Below are 25,973 nucleotides of genomic sequence, written 5' to 3'. Positions count from 1 at the left end.
AGCATTTAAATAATTACTTGAGATTGTTGATATAATGTAATTAATATATTTAAAATTTAAATATTATTATAAAAAAATGTTTATACAATTTAAGATAACGTTCAAAAGAAGATAATAATATTCTACCATCAAATTGATTTATTTATCATTGCATTCGATCTTAGATGCATGCTGATAAAAAAGAATTTATTTAGAAAACCATATATTATTTTGTCTATCAAACCTTTAAAGAATAAATAAATAATTTTAAAAAATTCGAAATCATCTTATTTTTTTAGATGAATGAATTTTAATTAAAAATTTTAATTATATTTTAGAACATGTTAAAAAAAAATTACATGATAGTTCTTATTAAGATGCGTAATAATAATGTCAATCTATTAGACATTTATATAAAAAAAACTCACGATGACGCTCTTCATACAAAAAATTAGAAAATAATATTATATAAAAAATTATATTTTATTTAATAATTTAGAAAATATGCAAAATTAAATATATAAAAATATCATAAAACCAAAGTTATAATCCAAATTAAATTAAATAACATATATACTTGCCGATATTTAAATGTAGTTAATATTTTTGAAAGATATCATATTCAAATTTAAATTTTAAAAAAAAAATCCAAGAGACTTCATGTTAATATTGAAAATTATTTTCTTTTATGATATATTATTTTTTACAGCAACTTATTGTAGACCTTTCTCTTTTTATATTTTTATATATTTGGATAAAGGCACATAAATTAAGGTAAATATGAAGCTACGCAGGTTTGAATGTTATGATTTTCAATCTATATGAAATAATAATATTAGGAAACATATTTTTTTTAATTCAAATTATTAACAAAATCAAGTCAAGTTAAACAATGAAATTCAGTCTCACATTCACACCAAATAATGTCTCACTGGCCGTTGACACGACTTTTTTTTCTTAATTAAAGTTTTAGCGAATTATTATTTATTAACAAACTTATTACTTTATATTTTACAGTCCAAATTGAAATAAAATAATAATAATAATAATAATAATAATATGATAGTCTTCATTGATTTATCAAACATTAACATAAGAAAATAATAATAATAATAATAATATAATTCGGAAAAGCAATATCCAATAATCGACTAGAAAAGATAGATAACGAAGGAGGCTTCAAACTCAAGGAAGTTTCCCATTTATTTCACGCCATTGCCAAGAATTTGACTTTTGTGCACTTTCCCTAACTGGGTTAAGGAAAGAATATATATGCACCTTCGTATGTAAGAGAAAGATGATGCGTGCATGCAATGTTGCTTTAGTTTATGAATCATGAGTACTTGCCTTTGGTTAATGTTGTTGTATTGACAAATTAGAGCATAATTTTTGGGTAATAAGCAAATCCCAGTATATCCATATTTCCTTAAATTTGATTTATATTACTTGAATGAATTTTCCATGTTAGTAGTATACTAAGACTGTGAATTGACCGATACCTTAACCGAAACAAAAAATATACAAAGTTACAAGACAAAAAATAGTGTTAACCTAGTAACTTAAATTGAAGTTCAACAAGTAATTTCAAAATATTTTGTCTAATTTCATAAAAAGTTCAAGTGTTAATTCCTCCCCAACCAATCTCCCCCACGACTTTCTTTTTCCCCATTTTTTTTTTGGAGAATTTGTTCTTATTTTTCTAAGTTTTTATGTTGGACGATTCCAAAAACTTAGAATCGATTCCCTTACAAACAATAGGGCCCAGTCATGTGTAATAAATAGTTCTCATACAGATGGGCCCATATATACTCTAGATAATCCATGCGGCCCAATAAATTTAACATTCTAAGGCCATACTTTATCAATTTGCAATCAGGCCGAGACAAAAACCTTAGGCCCATTTTTAAAATATAATACGCGCGTGTTGTCACGTGTGGCCCTATAATATCCTCTTCTGCTGTCGGCGGGCCTTACTTAATTATTGGTTTAGATTGGTAAGTGTCATTAGCATACATTTAGCATATAATAATTCTCTTCTTTATAATACACACAAATCAAGTTAATTCCACACATTCTTTGCATGCTTCTTTTTTTAGCATTAATTTTATAAATCAAATCAAATCAAACATAAATTTGATACAATATTTCAGTTAATTAACCATATCATTGTGTGAAAATTAATCGCGACCAAATTTATGATAATTAATTTTTAAAAAGTTATATCATAAAATTAGTTTTGAATCTTCACTTGATAAAAATAAATAAATAAATATCAGCATAACAATTTTAAGCCAAAAACTTGTATGAGACGATCTCACGGATCGTATTTTGTGATACGGATATCTTATTTGGGTTATCCATGAAAAATATTATTTTTTATGTTAAGAGTATTACTTTTTATTGTGAATATCGTTATAGTTGACCCGTCTCACAGATAAAGATTCGTGAGACCGTCTCACAAGAGACTACTCCATTTTTAAATGATCTCAAACAAATCTTACTTTTTCCAATAAAATAATCAATAATTGCTTAATTTGCATGATGTATATTGTAGTAGAGAATAACTTGTATTATTTAACTTTATAATGTGAACAATTTATGAGCCTCAAATTTACTCGACATTTCGTATATATAATATTTTCATAGGATATATATTGCAAATGCATCCCTCAAATTTTTAGCATTTTGATTATGCCCCTCCTAAATAGAATTTCCGACTACGGCAAATATATCATTGGTACTTTTGATCATTTGCAACACTTTCTCTAACTCTATGAGTTTCATATCCCAAATGGCTTGCATTCTCTTCTTGATTCACCTCTTCTTTAACATTATTGATCGGGATTTCATCGAACCGGAGGTCGTAGCTCGTGCAACCACTCTTCAAGTTGCTATTGAAAAAATTATTTTGATTGACATAACAAGATTGGGAGGCAGAGGGAATTTTCGACAGAATGGCTCCGAGGTTACAGGCCATGGAGGGTAAAAGAGGTGGAATTGGCCATCTTGGAATTGATTCACTCATATCATTTTGTGGGCTATTATACCCCAAAAACATCGCCTTTACGGGCGAATCCTCAGTTTGATCATCGTTTCGCCTTTTTGAACCGATAATCTGAGGCTTATTTTCAAGTCTACGTGATGCTTCATTGGCTGCCATTAGTACTTGAGGATTAGCGCAGTCGAAATTCGGATTCTGGGTCGGTAAATACGGCCTTTGTATCATGAATGTGCCCGGTATGCTTTGGAGGGAGCTGAATTTTCTCTGTATGTTTAGAACTAAGTTGAGGTCTTCAACCACCTATATATATCAATCAAGAATCTTGCTCAAACTAAAACTAATATTAAAGTTCTATGTTCAAAAATTAGACATAATAGGAAAAGGATAGAGACAGACCTTGTCAAACGATCCAAGTTGAATGGCACCTTCTCTTACTGATATAATTGCAATAGTCTGTCAATTAGGGAAACTTTCTGAACTTTGATGTAACATGAAAATAAGCAAAGAAACACAGAAGGTACTTAATTAAGACATTGTTTTAAACCTCAATGCCAGAATTGAACTGAGCCTCCCATGCTCTTGGCTGCTGTTACAGACAAAAGATTAAAAAACGTCGGTAAAAACATAATTTGACAAGGCGATCTTCTTGAAAATTGATACCAGATGAAATAATAGTTAAGGTTTTTGTGTTTTCTTACAGGATCAACGGATGCATTCCATGAAGAAATGGAGCTAGGATAATTTTCAGTTGGGCTATCTCTGAAAACCCATTTATGACTATTATCTGCTGCAATTTTACCCACCAATCTGTCAAGAAAATGGCAGTAAAACAAAAGAAAAGAAAAGAAAAGAAATATGCCCATCAAGATTTATGATATATTTGAATATTTGGAGACCGATTCAAAGAAGCAAAACCAGAAAACTTTACCCCTCTCCAAAATTATAGACCTCGTGGGACATTTTGAAGAAAATATCAGCACCAAATCTTCCCTTTACGAATCCGCTTCCAGCTCTTTCACATTCACAAAAATCACAAAACCCATCTTCCCAAACAAGAATCCTGATCCAAAACATTCAACTCGTTGAAAGTTTTCTAGGATGAACATAAAAATGAGAACAATGAATAAATCCGTTTTTCCCAGTACCAGTTTCTTTTATTTCCCTTAGCCCGATCAAGCAAGCTTCCTCCATGATCCCACCTGCAGCAAAAAAAAATAAAAAAAATAAAAGATAAGCTTCACTAAAAAGTTTACAAGCTTTTAAGGGATCAATCAGTCAACAAAAGGGATCCATTATCGAATGCCGCTGATTATATTTGAGCGAAAGAAAAGCTGGTTAGTTTCTTACTTTGGGGGTGGGTAGTTTCTTGGAAGAATCCTCCAAAAGACCGCATACATCCATTTAGAAGAAGAATCCGAAGCTGTACACAGACTTCTGAGTGTGTGCTGTAGTAGACAGTTAAGCATTGGAAGTCCGCCTTCCATTGTAGTGGGAAAAAGGGTAAGAGAAACGCACAAATTCAGAGATAATAAACTCAACTTTTGTAGTATTTGTAGTGCCCGCATAAACATTTATTGGGAGTAAAAAAACAAAGCTCCGTTTAGACATAAAGAAAATATCATTTCAATTTACCACAGTTTAATCTGCTTAATCAATATATTATCTGGATAAATTATTTAATGTCTATATATATATATATATATAGTGTTTAATTTATTTATTTATTTTTAAGTGAAGAACAAGAGTTGACACCAGCGATGCTGCATAAAAATCTGGTCTGGTACTAAATTTGCTGCTGCCCACAAGGCAAGCTGTCAGGACTCGAATCTTGGTTTGAAAGACTGAGTTGCATCAGATTGTAATGTATGTAAATCAAAATGCATCAGTTTGTTGGTTGGTGAACGACACCAAATTTGCCTCCCCACTGTAAAAATAATAATTAATCACATTCGCTCTAATCTTTGTATACAATCAGAATTGTCAAATATCCTAATCTCGCCAAACTCTTTATCTGTTTGATCTTGTCTGTATTCTTCCATAAGTTTACCTGGTTTACGCTGTAACGCACCCCAATTGTGTCGAACTTTTCATTTTTGGAATGGAATAAGATCAAGATCAAACCTTATTCCATGATGTTTACACGAGGTTCCTCTTTAAGAAAATTTCCGAGAGGGTTTAGTTGATCCATGATTTATGTTTCATCTTTCGTTTGTTTCGAGAAATCTATCGAGCAATTCCGATTCTTGGGATTCGCCTAATACACACTTGATAATAATTATGTACAAAAAATTATCATTTTTAGTTTAAAGAAACTAGTATATATTTGCAATTGAAAACATAGTATATATAATCACTCAAACCTGTCAATTATGTCATTTTGTCCCATTAAACTATCCATATTATATATATATCTACTTAACCAAACGATATTAGTAAGCGTATGACTTACTCCCATGAATGATCGATCCATTAATATTATATTCATTACTTTCTAAATTCATCTGAATTAATAATTTTTTTAGCTGTAATAATTATAATATGATGATTTTAGATTTATGATCATTAAAATAAATTAGTCATTTAAATTAATTGGAAAAATGATTTATTAATTAATAAAAACATGCATGTATATGTTTATTATTATTAAATTTTAATTTTTATTAATTTCGTGTTACAAAAATTCTTTTAATTTCACGGTAGATAATATTGATAATGTAACTGTAACATTAATTACTTTATTACAAATATAACTATACTGTGGTGGATGTTATTTGTACTACTCCAAAATGTATTAATGAGACTCAAAAACTTATCTTTTTGGCTAATACCAAGATTACCTACCTTTACATAAAATTTCTTATATAAAAATTAATTAATTTTCAGAACGCGTAAATTTTTTTTTGTATATTAAATACTATGATAATTATATTTTAAAAATTGATTATATTTTATTGTTATTAACTAAAAATAATATTTTTTTAATCATAATAAGTTATCGAACCAATTTAAGTGAAATTTTCTGTTGGTCTATTTTGATGATTCATTGATTTGGTTACTATTTTTTAAAATTTGCTAGATTTATTTTATATTTTTTTAAAAAATTTATACTAAATAAATCAAAGTTTCGCGAAATTTTTTTTTGTAATTAATATTTAACTTTTTACTTTAATTATTTTCTGCATTTTTACTTTTTTTCGTTTTTACATTACATAATTAAGAAAGTAAAGCATGTCACGTAAGGCTTTCGTTACTTTTTTTTTAATGAAAAAGATTTCCATTAAAATAGGTAAAAAAAAAAAAAAAAAAGTGACAAATACAAGTACACTGAACATCCCCAGGCTTTCGTTACTTGATTAGTGTGATATGTATGCTGCTAAGTTAATATGAAATTTACCCAATGCACAAAAAAATAGCTACAGCGTTAAATGTATTATATCTATAATTCTTGTTTTTTTTAAAAAAAAATTCCATTACCACGTTGATAATTTAATCATGTTTGATAATTGTATTATAACAATTATTGGGTGTTAGAAAAATTTTCAGAAAATATTTCATTTATTTTATAAAGAAATATGCTAAAGTACTATTATCTATATTTTGAAAATTAAAAAAAAGTATATAAAACGGTATCTTAGCACAAAGCATGGTAGTACAAATTTTGCCGAGCAAAATGAAAACCACACATCCATCACCACTAATATGCTTCGATGGACACTACACTGACAACCTTAGCCCTCACTACCAAATTTTGTATCTCCACCTTGAGATTGATGTCCCTTTTCTTCATTTTGGCAACCAACATATAAGAAAAACTGATAGGGAAGTCCATTAAATTGCCTGCTTCAACTTTTAATTCCACCATTATGTTCATCACCTAACAATAATGAGCTTACTTTTTTCTTCGGGGCAAATCTTGACAGCTTTAATGCATAAAAGCTACAATATTTTGTGGACCATTTTCAGATTGAACCGAGGCATGGGTCGATGGGACGAACGAGACAGTACCAGTACTCTCCTCTTCTCAAAGTATAATGTTTCAAGCCATACCAAAATCAGTCCACGAAAATGAAATAACCATACGTATTGCGATGATAATCGAGTCACAAGTTAACCCATAAGCAAGCGCTGAATATGGAAACGGATTACTTGATTTGTGGTTGCATAAACCCAAAAGTCATCGTCCAGCCATTCAGAAAGATGGGATGCAGTTTGCTATGTGGTCCTCTCAAATGGATTGGTTTTATCACCTCAAACAGGGGAACAAAAGTACTGGTCTGATCTTTTGTCTCTACTACCATCGACAACCATCCCCACATCAGCAGTGACCATTAATGTGCATCGTTTATTTTCAACTCTGGGTTTGGTTGGATTAGTTCGAGTGATAAAGTCTATCATTTCATAGATTAAGGGTTGATTACGTGGTGCATGAGCCGTTGTTCTCCTTGATCTCTTCTCCGACTCGACTGCTCTTCAGTTCTTGCTTTTACTTTCTCGGTTCTTCAATGAAGAAAATAATTTGATCCTTTGCAACCCACATTACTGTGTTGTCCATCTGTTGAGAAAGTATTTACTAGTGATGAAATATCAACCATAAATGGTATTCACTGCCGGCCCCCATGATTGAATTTATTATATATCACAGTTACAACCAAATGAGAGAGTACGGTTGATGATAAAATCATGTCCTTATCATAACATATTAAACACAACCTAAACAAATCAATCTTCTCGATAAACATTGATTTCTTACTGTACAACGGTTGAATTCAACTTTATCTTTGTACATTATCCAATTGTGTATCAAACAAATCCCCAATTATTTTTAAGCAAAAACTTGTATGAGACGGTCTCACGAGTCGTATTTTGTGAGACATGTCTCTTTTTTTTATCATCCATGAAAAAATTTTACTTTTTTATGATAAGAGTATTACTTTTTAGTGTGAATATCGGTAGAGTTAACCCGTTTCACAGTTAAAGATTCATGAGACCGTCTCACAAGAGACCTACTCTTATTTTTACTAGTCATCATACACATGCGTTGCTTGTACATAATTATAACTAAAATGAAAAATCATAAAAAAAAATATTCGTTCATAAAAGTTAATATCTAAGTTCAACTTTTATTTACAAGAAATTTTGAAGGAAAAAAAAAGATTTAATTTAGAAAAATGAAAGATTACATAGAAGATATGGGGATAATGGGGAAGAGGAAGCAAGTTTTGTTGGGGAAGTTGAGTTTAAAGTGGGTTTTTTTTCTTCTGGGGAACTATACAACATACAAGTCATAGGCGTCTGAAGTTCTTATTGAATCGATGATCTAAATCGGGCACGAAAGACCATTAGTACCCAGTGGAAACGTGGATCTTACAAGTTACAACACAGTGGCTATGACAAGAGTGAAAAAAAGAAAACGAAAGGATCACATCATGGGACTATTGGAATAGAACAAAGTCATGTGCATACACGTGAAATTTAGGATGTTTATTAGTTCGTGTTCCAAATCTTGGATATGTGTATTCTAAAATGACTGGACTACATCCACTCCCAGAAAACAAAGGGTACATACGCAGTTACGCAAAAGGTAAGAGTCCATAATTTTGTATAATTTGCCTCACACAACACCAACAGAAAAGATCTATATTATGTAATTCGTTGGTCTAAAAGTATTGTTATTGCATGGTTGCAACCATGTGATGGTGACACTCGCAGACCAAAACACGGACAAATTTTATTTATCGAACATTGAAATGATGAATTAGACAACAAAAAACAAGTAACCTTGCTTCAAAAAACACTAGGGAAGATTACAAAAAGTTTACACATGGTAAGTCAGGGTCACTCGCACGAGACCAGTAAATGGTGGTCCTCCACCCACCCACCCACCAATCAATTAGTGAGTGGAAAATCTATGGACTATGTTTCTCATCATCTTCCTAGATGTATATTTAAATGTGTCCGAAGAAATTTTATGCAGCAGTGCTATATACTCAACTTCATCCCAGGATTAGAGATATAAATCATTATGACATCCATGTATATTGATTTATCATCCCTATATCATGCATCCTTCATCAACCATCACACGAGCCAAACGGTGGTAATCAACAAAAAATGTAGGTGCATCTCGAATCATGTAGCAGAGGATTAACCAAGAAATTGTTGCAAGTTTATTTGCTGACAAAGTTATTTAGGATTGTTGAGATGTGAGGATAACACGCACATACAACCACGAGCATTTGCTCTAAGTCCTAAACCAATTAATATTAGAACAAGATTGGTGTAAAGAGTTACTCATAGTGGATCCCATTTAGTTACAGATTGACTTGCATAATTAATGACGACGAAAACTACCTATACCACACTCCATGGCTCACAAATTTGAGTGTCCGATATTTAGGAACCAAAAAAGAAAGAAAAAATCTTAGACAACTTTGCATGGCAGGATTAAGTATCAGAATTTATGACAATTAATTTAAGTTCACCTAAAGCGTTTCTCTTTAATGGATAGCTAGAGGTTAAATAATCCACCCCAATGTGGAGGCTAGTAAAGAGACTTGACAACTACAATTGTAGGGCAGAACTTTCCGCAGTGATATCAATAGCATGGCCCTCTGTCCCTTCAATAATAATTTGCCCCCACCTTCCCTTATCTTTTGGGATATACTGTATTTTTTCCATGAGAAAATCCCATTGGTTCTGTTTCACACTAATGTTCAAATTCTCATCTCTTCCATAAATATAACATGATAGTCCATTGCTAAATCATCAGACAACTCTTAGTCTCACAAGCCCTAATGGCGCTATATGGATCTCCTACTATAATTTTTTTTTTTTTTGGAAATTAACTCAGTGATTGCCAGATTTTTTGTCATACTTAAAAAGATTTATGTTTGAGTACGCTATTTGTGTCTTCAATCACGACCTTACATGGCTCTAACTGTTGGCCGCGAACATGCCTAAACAATCTTCAAATATCCAGCCATAATCTTGCCAATTAAGTTTTTTCTTTAGTTGTGTACTCATTTAAAGTTTAATCTAATTTTATCCGATACTCGACTTTTGAATTGTGTTGAAATTTTTACATGGCATTAATTCATTGCCAAATAACATAGCCAGACAACTAATGATGTAAAAAAAATTGCTAAATGCAAAGAAAACATCCTGGCTTAACTAGGACCAAATAATAAGTATCGAGTGTGTATTGTCCTTGCCTATGGCTGATATGTACTTTAGCATATTTTCCAGGCAGTCACCTTATGCTTTATTGGATTTTGAGGTAGGTGTTCAGGGACATGCATCATAATGAGGAAGCTTCCCAAACCTGAAAGCATTTTGCCCTAAATATGTGGTCCTGACAAGCTAAGTGCCAAGCCTTGAAATCAGATTAGATTATGTTCTCAGACTGAGAGGCTGCAGGCAACACAGCTAAGTATGATCTCAACGGAAGAGAAAATATCTAGATATATCTCCCATTTAATTTGGGATGAAAATACAAGATTCCATTTCGTAATAAAACATTTAAGTATTTTCCTATGTTTCATGGAGTTTCTACAGGCAAGAGCTGCTCATAATCGGATTATAAACAAAATCTGTTCTAGTCCACGACGCTTCAGGTGATATGATAGGGCAGCTCTAGCAAAGGAGAGATTCACTAATGGCGCTACAAGTAATAATCGATCTCCAAAGCTAAACATAAGTCTATCCTCTGAATCAAAGGCCTTACTCCACCTGTTAAAGCCTGGCAGTATTTGTATCATCACCAGAAGCTACATTCTTCCCATGGTAACGCTGAATAAATGAGAAATAGTTTGATCAACAAGAGGTGGTATTGGTAACGTAAAAAAAAAAAAAACAAAGATAGGAGATGTAGTGGAATTATAAACACAGGTAGACTTTGAACTTGCCTGCTTCCCAAATGTAAAAGGCACGTATTTATATTTGATCATGTGCATTATTTGCCTCTTCATTGTTGAAACGAACAGAATCAACCAATAGAAAAGAAGAATTGGCCAAAATACTGGCACGTCAAAAGCACTGAAGAAGGTCAGCACAAAAACAAAGCAGAATGCCTTTGTGAGAGAATGCCTGCAATTGAATTACCAAGAACATAGAAAGGATAAGAATTTAGATGTACACTACATAAATTCAAAGCTGGTTCATGAATGAAAAAATAAAGGAATTAGGACATGATCCCCAAGTATTCTATCATGTTAAAAATGGGAGAAGTCCAGAGCAGCAAAAGATTTCAACCACGGTTTTTTCATTGCTCTCAACTATGGATTACAGGACGTAAACATTGAACTTGTCTTGCATAGAATTTCAGAGGCAGGGAGAAACAAAACACGAACGCCCAAAGTATTGCTAGTCAAGGAAACAATACATAGTAATATTTGATATGTCCATAAAGAACAAAGCTCATCCACAAAGATACCATCTTATTTCAGCACAGAGAAAAATTTGATTGAAGAGGTAAACCAATGGTTTCATTTTTATCACTTAAGGAATGCTACAAGACACCAGGAGGGACCTCTCAATAATTCCCTGCTTCATTTAACCAATGTCCTCAAAATCTAGTATACAGATAAAATGTGAATAGGACACAATAAAGAGATTAAAAGAAATTATTATGCGGCATAACATGATGATATCTATTCAAAGATAAATGTTTATGTATAAACGTCAGCGTCCATGAGTATTTACAGAAATTTAATTTATATTTTTCTTCAAGTCTTGCAAAATTCAATTAAAAATCACAACACAAATTTCTCAAGACTTACCAAATCAATTGAATCTAAAGTAAAAGCAACCATTAGCAAAAATTCATACAGCCACTCGACCTCCAAGTCCCGAATGCCCTCAAAATTTGAAGAATATGGGATAGGATTATAGGAAGTAAATGAATGGATCCATGCAACTTATCGTTTTTATCTATAAACTTATTTTGAATAAGTCTAACAAAGCCGTGGCCATGCCTACATGGCATCTCAACTTAGTTTTTTAAGCTTTTAATATCCATATCTGTGTGTTATATTAGTTGGATACTGCACTAAGTCATTTCATAACGAGTTGCGGCATTTCATCTCGGGCTAAACTATACCAAGAACGAGATCAAGAATAAATTTACGAATCTCAATGATTTTCCAACATATTTAGTTATATAAGTGACCATCAATTTGGATTGCTGCACATGCTCACTCCAATTTGGATGGTTACACTTGCTCACTGGTATTGGCAACCAGCAGACTAACTGTAGCAGCTCTGCAGAATTTCTAGGGAGTGTCTGGTTTTATTCTGAACACCAATTTTTCTATCTTCAAAAAATAACAGCATTAACTGATTTTCATTTGTTTTCTAAAAGCTCATTTTCACAAATCCCAACATAATTATTCCTTTTTATTCAAATTTTCATATCTCTCGAAATATACATTATTATTACATTACATCATTTTGAAATATCTCTGAAATTTTTTAATCATGCATAATATTAAAAATTCAATTACCAACCAAAAACTTGAACAATTTGGCTATTACAGTAAATGTTGTTTTGAATAAAACAGAACCACACGTTCATTTCATTACCTAATATATTAAAACTCATTTTTTTCTGAAAACAAATATCTGGAAACACGGGAAACAAAAACCAGACATACCCCTAGCATCTATGGAGATATCCATAATCTATAAATACTAAGCTGGGTCATCCATCCATATACACTGGCCTCCTTATATCTAATTGCTCCTGATTCTTTGATAGGAAGTTTGCACATAGAGCATCCTACAAAAAATATATCTTCCCTCTTCCAGAGATGCCATTTCTAAAGTGTTTGGTACGACTAATTAGGATCCTTGACATTATTTTATTCCACTTATCGTTTTGGAGGTGGATTTGAACATGTTTATTGAACAGCTCAAAACTATGGTAGAACTACTTAAATCAAATACAAAGCCTTATATCTCACATATGATTTTTATTTAGAATCAAATAACACAAGAATTATCAAGCTTCAAATCGCTTAGTTAATGAATTCATCATTTCTGTGAACATAACTTCGCAAACACAGAATAATCGCCCATATGACAAGGTGCAATTTTGTGTCTATCTTTAACACACGCATAAACGTGTTAGCCGCTGAGATCAGCAACATTGCTCTAGCATAGCACAAGATTGTCGATTTTAGAACAATAAATGAGATTTTATCTAACCAGAACTTAAACTCGGGGAGACGGCGGACAAAGGGGCGGAACTCCTCGGAGCCCCGAGTAGGGAGCGTGGGACCGTCGTTCAGCTCTCGGATCTCGGGATCCACCTGTGGCGACAAAAACGCAATCAACAGCTGCAGGATGTAGATTCCAAGACCGTACGTGGTGATGTAGAAGCCCTGCAGTATGTACACACGCAATGCGTAAATGAAAGCGATCACCGACAGGAAGATCCACCGGTACAGTACCAACGGAGTCGATTTATCCAGTAAGTGCTGGTACCACTGCCACATCGCGTGGCTGAATTGCGCCGCGGCGGAGGCGGCGGAAGTATCGCCGTGGTCGCCTGTTCCGCCACCCGCATTCATTTTAGTTTATAATCCGTTTTTTAAAATAATAACAATAAAATGTTTTTGTAACTTTCGAAAATGTTTTGTACAAAAAGAAAAACTGCAGACGGCCGCTTCTACCTTACATCATCTTCTACGGAAAACTCGACTTTGTTCAACCTACAAAATAATAATAATTATTATTATTATTATTTATCTATTACACAAAAATACATGTGTGTGTGAATTGCCTAGTTATTTTATTCTCAAAAGGTTTAAAATGATGTTTGATTAAATTTATTTTAAATCAGAGAGTATGATGAGAACACTGATCCAGAAGAACATTTGGCCCGGTTCCAGAACATTCTCATGTTGCATTGGTACGAGGACAAAATCAAGTGTAAAGCTTTCTTGACCACGTTGGTGGACTCAGCCCAACGGCTGTTTGACAAACTCGAGCCACAAAGTATCTACTCTTTCGACAATTTCAAGAGCATTTTCTTGCATCATTTCAGTAGAAACAAGAGATATAAGAACACTGATTTTAGCATGTTCGAGGTTAAGCAGAATGGACACAAATCATTGCGAGTGTATATCCGCAAGTTTAATAAAGCAGTCCTGGAAATACCATCTTGTGCTCCTGAAAACAAAATCACAACTTTTACGCAGGGACTCCGGAATGGAGATTTCTTCTGGTCCCTGGTAAAGAAAATGCCCCTGGGATTTTGAAGATATGCTATCTCGAGAATAAAAGTACATCAATATTGAAAAGATCCAAAGACAGAAGAGGGAAGCCATGAAGAAGAAAGAGGCAAGCAGGGAAAATAGAGGACCGGATACAAAGAAGAAACCCTCTCGAGCTATTTTCTCAATATACACCCTTGAAGATTTCAAAAATCGGACAGTACACCTCTGTGATGAAGATAAAGGATATCTCAAAGCCCTCACGATCCTCTCAGGAATCACAAGCAAAAATGAAATTTTGCACATTTCACCAAGAATGCTACCATGACACCAAAGATTTCAAGCAATTAAAAGAGGTCCATTCTCGACCAGATTCTATCGAAGTCTGTCTGTCAATAAAGAAAACTCGAGGAATCCACGAGCCCAGATCCCATCATCCTTGCCAACACCCAAGGTTGCCAATCCAGATCGAGAAATCATGATAAGCCCTCTCAAGGATACAAGGTGTGAGTTGACCAAAGCCGTGGAAAATCCCCTACCTTGAGAGTGATCAAAATGATTTTGGGAGGATCTACATATGGTGATTTTAACCGGGATCAGTGCTTGAGCATCTCGGGACAGATATCGACTATAGGCCTACAAGTATGGATCAACATACCTCGAAAGCATTAGTATATCAACCAACGCACGTAAAGACGATGTGACAACACTAAAAGTAATATGAGTTGGCAATCGTAACAGTGTGAGAAGGCAGGGCGTGGGCAGTTGTCTGATCACGAAGAGTGACAGAGCTCTAAAAACAAGGTCGTCGTTACTTTGCGCTCAACATTAAATAGCTTCGCTCAACATTTTCACAAGCACTATATATTCTCTATACAACACTTTCATTTACGCGAATACTCAACTAACTTGAGCGTCGGAGTGGTTACATCGGAATTCCTTCTTGGACCCCACTAATGTTCTTTGCTCTTTAAGTGTAACATATTACCCATTTCGGAAGCCCTTTTGCCCCGATCACTAGCATTCGCAAAAATGAACAAAACCTGACCCGGTAAATTGTCCTTCCACCTCATCTAATTTAGCCGAATATCATCACAAGTTATGACAAAATTGATTTGTATATAAAATATAGTTTACATTGTTACATATAAATGTAAATTAAAGCGAGAAAACTAAAAAAATGGGATAAGAATTACTTGAAAATATCATAAATAAAAACTAACTGAAAAATTAGATGTAGGACAATTGAAAAAAGATGAGTTGAAGCTGTGTACAAGGTGGGCTTCCTCACCTTATTTCAATTCAACGGGCGAGAAAATTGTGCGATAAAGCAATCTTTGCTCCATAGTGTAGGTGGTCCGGTCCGTGCGAGGGATGGTGAAGTTCCCTTGAACATATTTTTTGTTTTTTTTAAAATATTTAAATAATTCAGATAATTAATAAAAGATTAAAAATAATAATAATAAATTTAAATAATTAATAAAAATGTTAATAAAGGAAATGAGTGGTAAGTATGATCGGTATTTTTTTAAAAAAATTATTTTATTTTGTGTATTTTTCTGTAAGCTTTTATAGTTTAATTATGTGTAATTTATTTTTTATAATCATGTGCAATTTTTATTAGTTCTTAATTATATTTTTTAATTGAATAAAAAATTAAAATTTTAAGATTATCTCAACAACATCATCTCAATATCGCAAAATCAACAGTTAAATGATGACGTCAAATTTTTATGTATATAGAATTATATAAATTACTTTGATCATTGCTAAAAAATATATATAACCATTGAGTCGATTTTGCAATTTCCGGAAATCATGGGTCCTTTGCAAATAAGAAGTGCGTTTGTGTAACTGTGCTGAAACCGGTAGGCACGGAGACCCAATCCATGGCCGCTCCGCTCCTCCTGAGAGCTCTACCTTTCCTCCGCCACCGCCTTATTCCGCAGCACATACGACGCATAACTGGGCCAGTAACTCTCCGTTCCTGGTGCGGCACTGCAGAATCAAGTCGGATTGACAGTGACTCGCCGTCTGTGGGTAAAATCCCCAGCTCACGGACTGCTAATGACCAGAGCCATTATTCGAGATGGGATGACCCAGATTTTCGGAAATGGAAAGATAAAGAAGCTGAAATACTTAAAGACATTGAGCCCATTATTTGTCTCACCAAAGAAATCCTCCACTCCGACAGGTAAACAATTTTCGCTTTATCTCGTTCTTTTGCTGGGATTCTTTTTAAATTGTGTTGAAATTGAGTTTTTGCTGGTTCGATCACTCGGGGTTTGCGGTCACTGCATTTCCTCTTTATATAGTCTATGGTATGACGAACACTGCTTATCTTCTTGTTGGCTATATGTTTTCCCCTTTTTACGACGGGAAGATAGATTTTTGGAGCCCTTTGATCAAAACCGATGGGGTACAACGTATTTCCTTTGCATGTAAATGGTGATTTTCCGCTGAATACTATATGTTGTGTAAATGTTATTATTTTCTGATATTTTAGCTGATTATGCTATTAGCATGATCCATAGTCGTCACTTATATTCAGATTGTTCATGTTAGAAGAGGCAATTTGTGCCTTTGGATTCTTGAAATTGCAAAAGCATATGCTCCATCTATGAATTCAGTTGAACTTTTAAGCTAAATGGTTATTTTTCCTGGAGGTTCTCCAAAGTGGTTAACTTGATAGATAGTATAGTTTAGTTTGCTGATTTCAAAAGTGATTCCTCCTCAATTAATTTGATCAAACGTGTCTGAGCTTGAAGGAATAGAACGTGTGGCTAGGAAATATGTGATTTTCCTCTTTCCTTTCCATTGGTATAGCTGGTTGTGTTTGGATTAATGGACTTGAGGTCATGAATTTCAAAATCCATTAATTGTAAATTTCTCGATTTACGTAGATGGACAAAGTTGAAGTGAATTTCAAGTCCACTCCGTATCAAGCTATGTAATTTTAATAGTAATAGTAGTGAATTTCAAATATACCTAAGATGAGTGTCAATTGTTATTTGAAATACATCTCTTAAATATCTCTCCAAATTAAATCTCTCCCCCCAAATCAAATCCATCAATCAAAGCACAACCTCAGCCTCGACCTATCTCCATTTTTTGGTCTCCTTTCCCGTGCGAAGCATAATCTGCAAAAAAATGCCAGATTTTTTGACAAAAAAGTGTGATTGAGGATGTCATTTTAAGGACTTTAGAAGAGATTGTAGTAAAAGTTTATCAAGATCTGATGAGTTGTAATTGCTGATTTTCCGTGTTTCCTGTGGTGTATTCTTGGGCAGCGAATAGGTTTGACCATTATTCTGGAACCAAATGTTCCAGTTCAACTAAATGTTGGAACAAGTTTCCGTTCCATTTCTGAATTTGGTATGGTTTGAATAGGTTTTATCGGAAGTTGACACCTTTACAATTTGAATGCCAAGAAAAAGCAGGGTTATGAGTATGACTGGGTCATCAAACTATCAAATTAATTAAATATATTTTTCAATAATGAAATATTATGAATTTTTATATTTCAATTGTAAAAACTAAAATAAAATAGGGTTTGAAATTTAATCTGCATTAAAGAAGTAATTTAAATTATATCATTAAATTCTTCGCATATATTGGGGGCCTAAAAAAACTTAAGATGTGTTTATGATTCTGGCAACGATTTCATGCAGTTTTGATTTTGATTCCAATTTATCATTTCTAGAAATCGAAATTGAAATATATGTGCTTACTTTAGCTTTTGGTTTTCGAATCGAAACCAAAAAACAATTTCGACTTTGGTTGCTAGAAGATGGTTCCTGTTTCTGGCTTCTTTGAACAACAATCGTGGGTCTATGGTATGTTGTTTTATTTCATTTAGATAAAGTGGCCGATTTCCTTCATAACTTTGCAAACTTTTATTATAAACTTTCCTCTTGAATCCAGCTATCGGAGGACTAGTTCATTGAATTAGCAAGAGACATAGAATGTTCTGTTAAGATCATGGACTTGAGACTAACTCCACCCCAAAAACTAGCTCCAAAGGGAGGATTGTCCAAGTCTATATGTACAACTCCCAATAACTTAATCTGTCCGATGTGGAATGTAACACACACACCCTCAGGCCAAGAAATAAACAATTAGACTGTGAAGTTTACAAGACATTAGCGAGTGGTCCATTAAAACATTCCAACACATAACAGTGGATCTAGGCTCTGATCTCATGTTATGATCATGAACTTGTGCGTAACTTAATGGACTTGTGCGTAACTTCACTCAAAAGTTATCTCAATGAGAGGATTGTCCAAGTCCATATATGTGACTCTCGAGAACTTAATCCAATCGAAGTGGCACATTTAACATGTTATATTCGGAAATTTGAGTATTCAACACACATCTTTTCTTCCATAGCTTGCTGTACCTTTCTGTTGAGCTTCTCCAGAACTTGAAGGGGTGATTCTGATCACTCTTTCTCTAACCAAACCTATGCAGCTCATTTTTGCCATAGACACCTGCCAAAGCAATCTATCTTACCATTTCAGACGTGTCCCAGTTTAAATGCAGTTTCTTGTGGCTTTCTAAACCAGTTTCTTAAATGCCTATTTACCCAAATAGATTTTGAAGGATCATTTAAAATTGCTTTAACACTTCATCTAAGGTTTTTCCTTTTTAACAAAGGAATAGGTTTCTAGGGAATGATGTGGTCAAGGTTTGTGAAAAATGTGATAAAAGTAGCTGACTTTTTTTTTTAAACTATAGAATAGCTCTATGACAATTAGAAATTAGCTGACTTCTGTGTTATTCAATCAGAAAGATTCACTGAGATTTTTATTGATTTCATTTTAGCCAATAACTAGTTGAGATGTTTAATGGCTTCTTGTACTGGTTACCGTGTCTAACATATACATAGATGTGACTAATAGTGCCAAAATGAATAAATAACAAATTATGTTTGGCATTTGCAAATAAAATTGTATGTGTGTCTTCTTTATTGCAGTTAATGAAAGATTTGCTACGGGTGCAATGACACATAACACATTCACATTTTTGTTGGAATGGCTAGAAGTTATTTAAATGCAATCTCCTTGGGCCATGGCTTCTTATTTTTAAACTTAATTTCTAATAGCTCGGTTGATAAAAATTTGGCAATTGTCAAGCAGTAGTGATTGCCACCCTTGCATCTTATGCCCTTTTTATTTATTGCAAACTGAGGTGTAGCATGATATCATTGTTTGCCAATAAGAAATTCCCAATCAGTGTTTGAGCCACATAAGTGTCCTTCCCTTGAGTCATACTGAAAATTCAACATGGCAGCATCGTCCCATGTCACATTTTCTTTTTTATCTTTCTCTCGCAACTAAAACAGTATTGTGCTCATGGATGTTTAGACAGTCTTTTGCAGCCCTTTGACTGAGTGTGCTGTTTGTTCTAGATACATGGATGGAGAACGACTTACCCATGAAGACGAGAAAGTTGTGGTCGATAAACTTCTTGTGCATCATCCTCGTTCTGAAGATAAGATTGGATGTGGAATGGATTCAATTATGGTCAGTTTCAACATGTTTACTACTTATTTCAAACTTGATTATCCTGTTGTTTATCCACTTGATTTTTTGTTCTATCCACTTGTTTTTTTTTCAATATGTGGAACATTTTTTGTTCGCTTGATTTATGTTTAGTTGTATAACCTGAGGAGGAATTTATTCCTGATTTCTTTTTTGTTTTGTTAATATCCTACATTAACAATACCCATGTAGGGTATCAATATGGAATGCCAGAACAGGTTTTACAATTGTTTCGGATATTTTTTGATTGAATATTCCTCGGGGAATTTATTCCTGATTTCTTTTATGTTTTGTTAATATCCTACATTAACAATACCCATGTAGGGTATCGATATGGAATGCCAGAACAGGTTTTACAATTGTTTCGGATATTGTTTGATTGAATATTCCTCGGTTTGGTAGTGTTCAAGTTTCAAGTTGCAAAATGGTACTCAAGATTGGAGGCAACTTGCTTAGAAGTTGGCAAAACAAAAATATATTCATGTTTAAATTCGTATTTGTGGTCAAAATTGACTTGTTTCACCTCACTTAAATTCAAAAAATAAAGTGTTTCAAAAAAAAAAAAAGGAAGAGAAGTTTTAGAAACCATTCATCTGATATGAGCTAAATATGGTCTTTCTTCCAAGTTGCAAACACGTTACACTGTTTTATTTTGCATGAAAATAATGCTGTCTCCAAGAAGGTTTCATCTGAAATCGACTGTTAAAAGTAATCGAACTCGGTCATTGATTTTAAATATTTAGACAACAAAATTATATTCTCAATCGTGCTCTCCTTTGTGATATGGTCAATTTCAGTTTTTGCATGTTGTCATCAAAGACGAAAAATGGAGCATAGCAACTCTCTCGACCATGAAGGCTAGATTGTTCTCAATTCACATCAATATTAGTTTTACCTTTCTCCCTCCCTCCTACATACTGAGGCTAATAATGTATTCTATAGTTTAAGACCATCTAATGATATACGTTTATAGGAGGTCTGTCTTCTTGGATGACCATTTCTATTGGGCAACCTATTTGTTAATAAACCAGTTACCATTCCGGATCCTGCGGGATCTACATGATATAATGGTTATATATGGATGTGGTGTTTTTCTCTAAAGGGGGTAAGAAAATTTTGTGGATATATAGAGTTCATTTATACGTAAAATGTTTAGATCTTGGAGTTTGTACATGTATTTTCATGGATTGATCCATATTCTTCAAACAAAGACAATATAATCGTGTTAATTATCATGAACATCAAAGTGGAGTTTAATAGTTGGTCATGGCTTCATCGAACCACCTAAGTGTTTCTATCATTGACCAGTCGAACTTGTAACTTCGTCACTTCAACTTTTTATGTAGGTTGATCGACATCCCCAGTTCAAGCATTCAAGATGCCTCTTTGTGGTACGAACCGACGGTGGATGGATTGATTTCTCCTACCAGAAATGTATACGGGCCTACATTCGAGATAAGTACGCTTCCCACGCCGAAAGATTTATAAAAGAGCATTTTAAACGCAGCAGTTGCTAAATTTTCTTGAAGGCACTTTCTCCATACATCTTCATATATCGTTGAAGCTTGGCTACAGTCTCGCCATTGTTCGAGGGCTTTCTTGATTACCTTATAATATGGCATTCTAGATTGGCTGTTGATGATATAAAGAAGTAATGAATTTTGTTGTGCTTGTCGGGAGAATCCATTTTTAATGGATTTGTTTAATTTGTGAATTAGAAAGTGATTTATGAGTAGCTTATAAATTCTCTTTAATGCTGCTGTATTTTGTTAAGTAGCTGTTCGTTGCAGCAGATACTGTTTTATTAATGAGCTGCTCTTTAACGCAAGGAATTGGATCATTTAAGAGAGAGCTTTAAAAGGCCCCTATTTTTATATATTTAAGTTTTTTATTAAAATTTTTTTGCTATTAATTTCTTTATTTTATTTAAAAGTAAATTTGGCAATTTCGCTATATGTATTACTACAATTAATTTGACAGCATCGCGGTCCTAGTCAAATTAGTGTTGCTTCTTTTGTGTAATTTTCTATTATTTTTTTGAAGAAATTATTTTGGGTAATTTTGTGTGAGGTGAAAAAAAAAAGTGGTGGCCTTTATCTGATTGTGACAACATGATGTTGTACCTTGCAACCTTTACATCCAATTGTACCAACAATGTCGCATCGAAATTAAGCAATCCAATTGCCAAAAATTTCCACTCCATCGTTTGACCTCTGTGCTTCGAGTTTTTATTCAAAACAAGTCAAAATTTAGTGTGTATATATATATATATATATAGCATGTGGTGTTATCGACCACGAGTCAGATTTGGCCACGGATCAGATCTGATTCAAGTGACCAAATATAATCGTTTGATCCATCATGTCAATTTTGCTTATCAATATAGATCTTCACGAGAATAGTATATGTTAGGTAGCTTTGAAGTTTGTTAACAATGTATTCATGATTGAGAAGAAGATGTTCCCAGCCTAATGGGTGTTAACCATCAATTCCATACAGAGATGCTATGATAAAAATACGAGAGACTCACGTGTTTGTTTGTGAAAGTACTTTAATATGAACATTCCTACGGTACCTCATTTGGAGGTCAAGACCTTGTCTCATGACAGTACCTCGTCGAAAAAAAAAATCTTAAAGTCCTAACGGTCATCATTGGTACTCGTTGGGCTACATTTTATACAAGCGTCGTCGGCTAACGGGGCAAAGGCGCATATATACATTGTCATACTACTTAAAGAATTCATTGATTTTTGTATCAATATTAAAAAAAAAAAAACATTACAGTAAGTATAAAAACGACAACAGAATCCAAAAAAAATGGCAAGATGAATGAGAGAGGTTGAGCAGTATGCATTTGTTGTGTCCACTAAAACCAGCCTTCTTTTGTAGCGATGATGGTGATGATGCAGAATCGAAATGGCTCCATAGAATTGAACTGTTCCACATGCCATTTGACAGAGGGCTCTTAATTCCACCAATTAATGTAGCTTGGCTTCACGTTGAGCAAGCTTTTGTTATCTCTAGTCCATACCAGCTGGGATATAGTACTTGGTGAACCTATCATTATATCTTCCATTTCACATGCCACCAATTAGTTAACATTATTCTATTTCTTGGTTTGGTCCAAATTTTAGTCAATTTATGGACCTTACACTAATATTTTTAAATTACTCGTTTATCCGCAACCGTTATTCTTTATATCCACTGAGTAAACTGTCAAACTAACGCAGTAGTCATCGATCTACGCTAACCATGTAAATAGTACTGTGTAAGTCTTGTGTAACATACAGACTCATCCAAGTAGATGTTGGTAGGAGAAATCAAACTCATGATTGTTGATGAAATTAAACATTCATCTACACCATAACTATGATTATTGAATTATTAAATGAAAAATATATAGTATTTTTTTCTGAGAAATAACTTATTTTTATCAATTAATTACATAAATTATTTTGAAGTTCTTATTTAATAAGTCACAACAGATTAGAATATACAAAGATAAAATTTTATAATATAAGAATAGATTCAATGAGTAGATCTTTTGTAAATTAATGTATCACTTTGATATTATGTTTAATGTTAATCAAAATATATATATTTACATCAATTTTAGGTTGGTGTTATATGTTTGCATGTCCAAAAAAATATGAAAATGTTTAATAAAAAATTATACTCTCCTCAACTTTGTAGTCTGTAGAAAAGTCCAATTAATTAAATAATATTTATGAATAATTATGTGAGGAAGTAATGGAGTAGTAGTAAAAAAAAGTCTATATAATTGAAACATAGGGTTTGGGTCTGCACATTTTGTGCGTGTGAGTTGTGAATTACAGGAGGGAATGAATCCAGGGAGAAAAATTATTTCAGCATTTAATTTTCCAATTATATGTAATAAATTCTCTTTTATGTGGTAAAAAATTATTGTCTCCCTATTGGTCTCTTTTGATTCTAATCATCAATTTAGTCTCTCACACACACACACACACATACACACACGTGTGTGTGTATATTATTTCATTAAAAAAAATTTGTTTGAGAAACTTGAATCTACAATGAGTCAATGACACGTAATAATTACGAACTATACAAGTTTTTATAATTTGTAATTCATTAAATTAAATAATAAATATTATTAAAAAATAGTTATTTGAAAAGAAATAAACTATCTTAAAATACACTACAATATATTTTTGAAGAAAAAAATTATAACAACATTATTGTTTTATAATAATGTGATATGATATTTTAAAATGTTATAAATCAATAGTCTAATTAAAGTGTTTGTCAATATATTTATGAAAAATTACTGGAGGTAGAAAAATAAATTTACATAAATTAGTTTAAGTAGGTCTCATTGAGATGATATCACAGAACTATATACATGGGACGAGTCGAATTGTTCCATATCGAGTGAAAAAATAATAATTTTGACATAAAACAAAATTTTCGTGAGTCGAGTCGGGTAAAAAAACTCATCTTATAAATTGACTTAATTATGAGATGGTCTCATAAGAATTTTTGTGAATTAGTTTTAATATTTTATTTTATTTAATAATAAAAAATATATAAAAGATATTGTATGTTTATATTTTAAAAATCATTTGATGACACATTAGACATTTTAGAGTACATAAAGAAATATGAAATGTATTTATAAAGCGTGGAGTATAAATAACGCTCTTTTGAATGTTCGAATTGATCGTATTATTTTAATTTCGGTTACAGTTGTGGGTTTTATTTTATTTGTATATATTTAATTCTCTATACTCTCTAAAATATTAAATAAACTATAAGATTTTTATATGATATTACGTTTTTTTAATTTTTTAGTGAAGAATGTCACCGTTTTTTTTTTTTTTTTTGTATTTTGATTGTCCATACATCGATATTATTGTTATTTAATTAAAAATTTATCATACATATTTTTAAAAAATGTTCAAAAAATAATTAAAGTGCTAATCAAAATTTTTCATCTAATAAATAAATGATTTTTTTTATTTTTTGAAAAATATTTATTTATTCTTTAAATTTTGATAGACAAAAAATATAAGAATTTTTAATATATTTTTTATATTTTATTAGTATCAGTTCTACTCAATCGATATATCGAATGTAAAGATAAATAATTCAATATGACGATATGATTATTATCCTCATTTGAATATGAATGATATAAAAAAATTTATATAACAATTAATTATATTCATTATATCAATAATTTAAGTAATTATTAAAACATTCATACATAATAATTTTAATGCTCCGTGTATCACACGCATGAAATACTAGTTAATGACAATATGGGAGTGGATAAGAGTTGTTGGTCCAAAATGGGTAGAAAAAGTATTAACGTTATTAAAATATTTTTACAATTTTAATAATTACAAATAAACTAAAATACCACTGCTTACAGCTACAGGCTGAGCCATTGAGGATATGTGGAAAATTTCATATATTTAAAAACAGTTTTAGAACTAAATATTCTCTAAAATTTCCTAATTAGATTAAATAATAATTATATAATTTTTTGGTTTAAATGTGTTTGAGTGAGATAAGTATTGAAATTATTGTTTTATTTTCTCCTAGAAAACTTTCATGTGTCAAACTGTTAATATTGTTGTATAATCTGGTTGGCTGAAAAGAGCCATAAAACAGGCTTGTCACATCTTGTCGGTTAAGATTGATTTATGGTAAAGAGAATGCTAACAACAAACAAATATAAAACCGTTCTCTCGGTTATATTAGATAAATTCAATATAACAAGTATGTCTCCCTCCAAACTCATGAATCTGACAGCTCGATACATTGATGCTCAAACAGGTGCAGCTCCTCACTACACTATAAGGAATAAAATTTACTTATATTGACGACTATAATTTTTAGGGGTGTCAATCGGGTGGGTTGGGTCGGGTTTCATGTCAACCCGCGAAAAATTTTTATTTTTTTCAACCCGAACCCAAAGCAACACNTTTTTTTTTTTTTTTTTGTATTTTGATTGTCCATACATCGATATTATTGTTATTTAATTAAAAATTTATCATACATATTTTTAAAAAATGTTCAAAAAATAATTAAAGTGCTAATCAAAATTTTTCATCTAATAAATAAATGATTTTTTTTATTTTTTGAAAAATATTTATTTATTCTTTAAATTTTGATAGACAAAAAATATAAGAATTTTTAATATATTTTTTATATTTTATTAGTATCAGTTCTACTCAATCGATATATCGA

The 25,973-nt window shown here is 32.3% G+C and overlaps 3 protein-coding genes across 4 annotated transcripts; 1 reads left to right on the top strand and 2 right to left on the bottom strand.

Moving 5' to 3' along the window:
- Positions 1-2,611: 2,611 nt before the first annotated feature.
- LOC140961609 (uncharacterized) lies at positions 2,612-4,567 on the bottom strand. Of its 2 annotated transcripts, none has more exons than XM_073420252.1 (7): positions 4,328-4,567; positions 4,126-4,179; positions 3,909-4,040; positions 3,679-3,787; positions 3,525-3,563; positions 3,377-3,433; positions 2,612-3,280 (listed from the first exon to the last, which is right to left on the bottom strand). In XM_073420252.1, exons 1-7 carry the CDS (start codon positions 4,549-4,551, stop codon positions 2,711-2,713), a joined length of 1,185 nt encoding a protein of 394 aa, XP_073276353.1. In that variant the 5' UTR covers positions 4,552-4,567; the 3' UTR covers positions 2,612-2,710. The 2 variants fall into 2 exon arrangements, with proteins under 2 accessions (XP_073276353.1, XP_073276352.1); XM_073420251.1 differs by having other exon boundaries at positions 3,525-3,566; positions 4,328-4,565.
- A 5,845-nt stretch (positions 4,568-10,412) lies between these two features.
- LOC140962158 (protein RER1A-like) lies at positions 10,413-13,608 on the bottom strand. Its single transcript, XM_073421036.1, has 3 exons — positions 13,184-13,608; positions 10,885-11,065; positions 10,413-10,768 (listed from the first exon to the last, which is right to left on the bottom strand). The coding sequence occupies exons 1-3, from the start codon at positions 13,546-13,548 to the stop codon at positions 10,712-10,714; spliced, it is 603 nt and encodes a 200-aa protein (XP_073277137.1). The 5' UTR covers positions 13,549-13,608; the 3' UTR covers positions 10,413-10,711.
- Positions 13,609-15,996: 2,388 nt separating this feature from the next.
- LOC140962171 (protein DCL homolog, chloroplastic) lies at positions 15,997-21,608 on the top strand. Its single transcript, XM_073421058.1, has 3 exons — positions 15,997-16,387; positions 19,604-19,718; positions 21,083-21,608. Exons 1-3 carry the CDS (start codon positions 16,083-16,085, stop codon positions 21,251-21,253), a joined length of 591 nt encoding a protein of 196 aa, XP_073277159.1. The 5' UTR covers positions 15,997-16,082; the 3' UTR covers positions 21,254-21,608.
- Positions 21,609-25,973: the final 4,365 nt, after the last annotated feature.

Source organism: Primulina huaijiensis, chromosome 16, assembly GCF_012295235.1.
Source record: "Primulina huaijiensis isolate GDHJ02 chromosome 16, ASM1229523v2, whole genome shotgun sequence".
Classification (NCBI taxonomy): Eukaryota; Viridiplantae; Streptophyta; class Magnoliopsida; order Lamiales; family Gesneriaceae; genus Primulina; species Primulina huaijiensis.
This window is presented reverse-complemented; position numbering and strand designations above follow the sequence as displayed.

Coding starts and splice junctions, on each gene's coding strand:
- LOC140961609 (XM_073420251.1), bottom strand. CDS start 4,551: ATGTTTATGCGGGCACTACAAATACTACAAAAGTTGAGTTTATTATCT. Junction 4,180..4,327: donor AGAAACTACCCACCCCCAAA/GTAAGAAACTAA, acceptor TTTTTGCTGCAG/GTGGGATCATGGAGGAAGCT. Junction 4,041..4,125: donor AAGGGAAATAAAAGAAACTG/GTACTGGGAAAA, acceptor GTTTTGGATCAG/GATTCTTGTTTGGGAAGATG.
- LOC140962171 (XM_073421058.1), top strand. CDS start 16,083: ATGGCCGCTCCGCTCCTCCTGAGAGCTCTACCTTTCCTCCGCCACCGC. Junction 16,388..19,603: donor GAAATCCTCCACTCCGACAG/GTAAACAATTTT, acceptor TGTTTGTTCTAG/ATACATGGATGGAGAACGAC. Junction 19,719..21,082: donor GTGGAATGGATTCAATTATG/GTCAGTTTCAAC, acceptor CTTTTTATGTAG/GTTGATCGACATCCCCAGTT.
- LOC140962158 (XM_073421036.1), bottom strand. CDS start 13,548: ATGAATGCGGGTGGCGGAACAGGCGACCACGGCGATACTTCCGCCGCC. Junction 11,066..13,183: donor CTCCCCGAGTTTAAGTTCTG/GTTAGATAAAAT, acceptor ATTCAATTGCAG/GCATTCTCTCACAAAGGCAT. Junction 10,769..10,884: donor CTTTTACATTTGGGAAGCAG/GCAAGTTCAAAG, acceptor TCATTTATTCAG/CGTTACCATGGGAAGAATGT.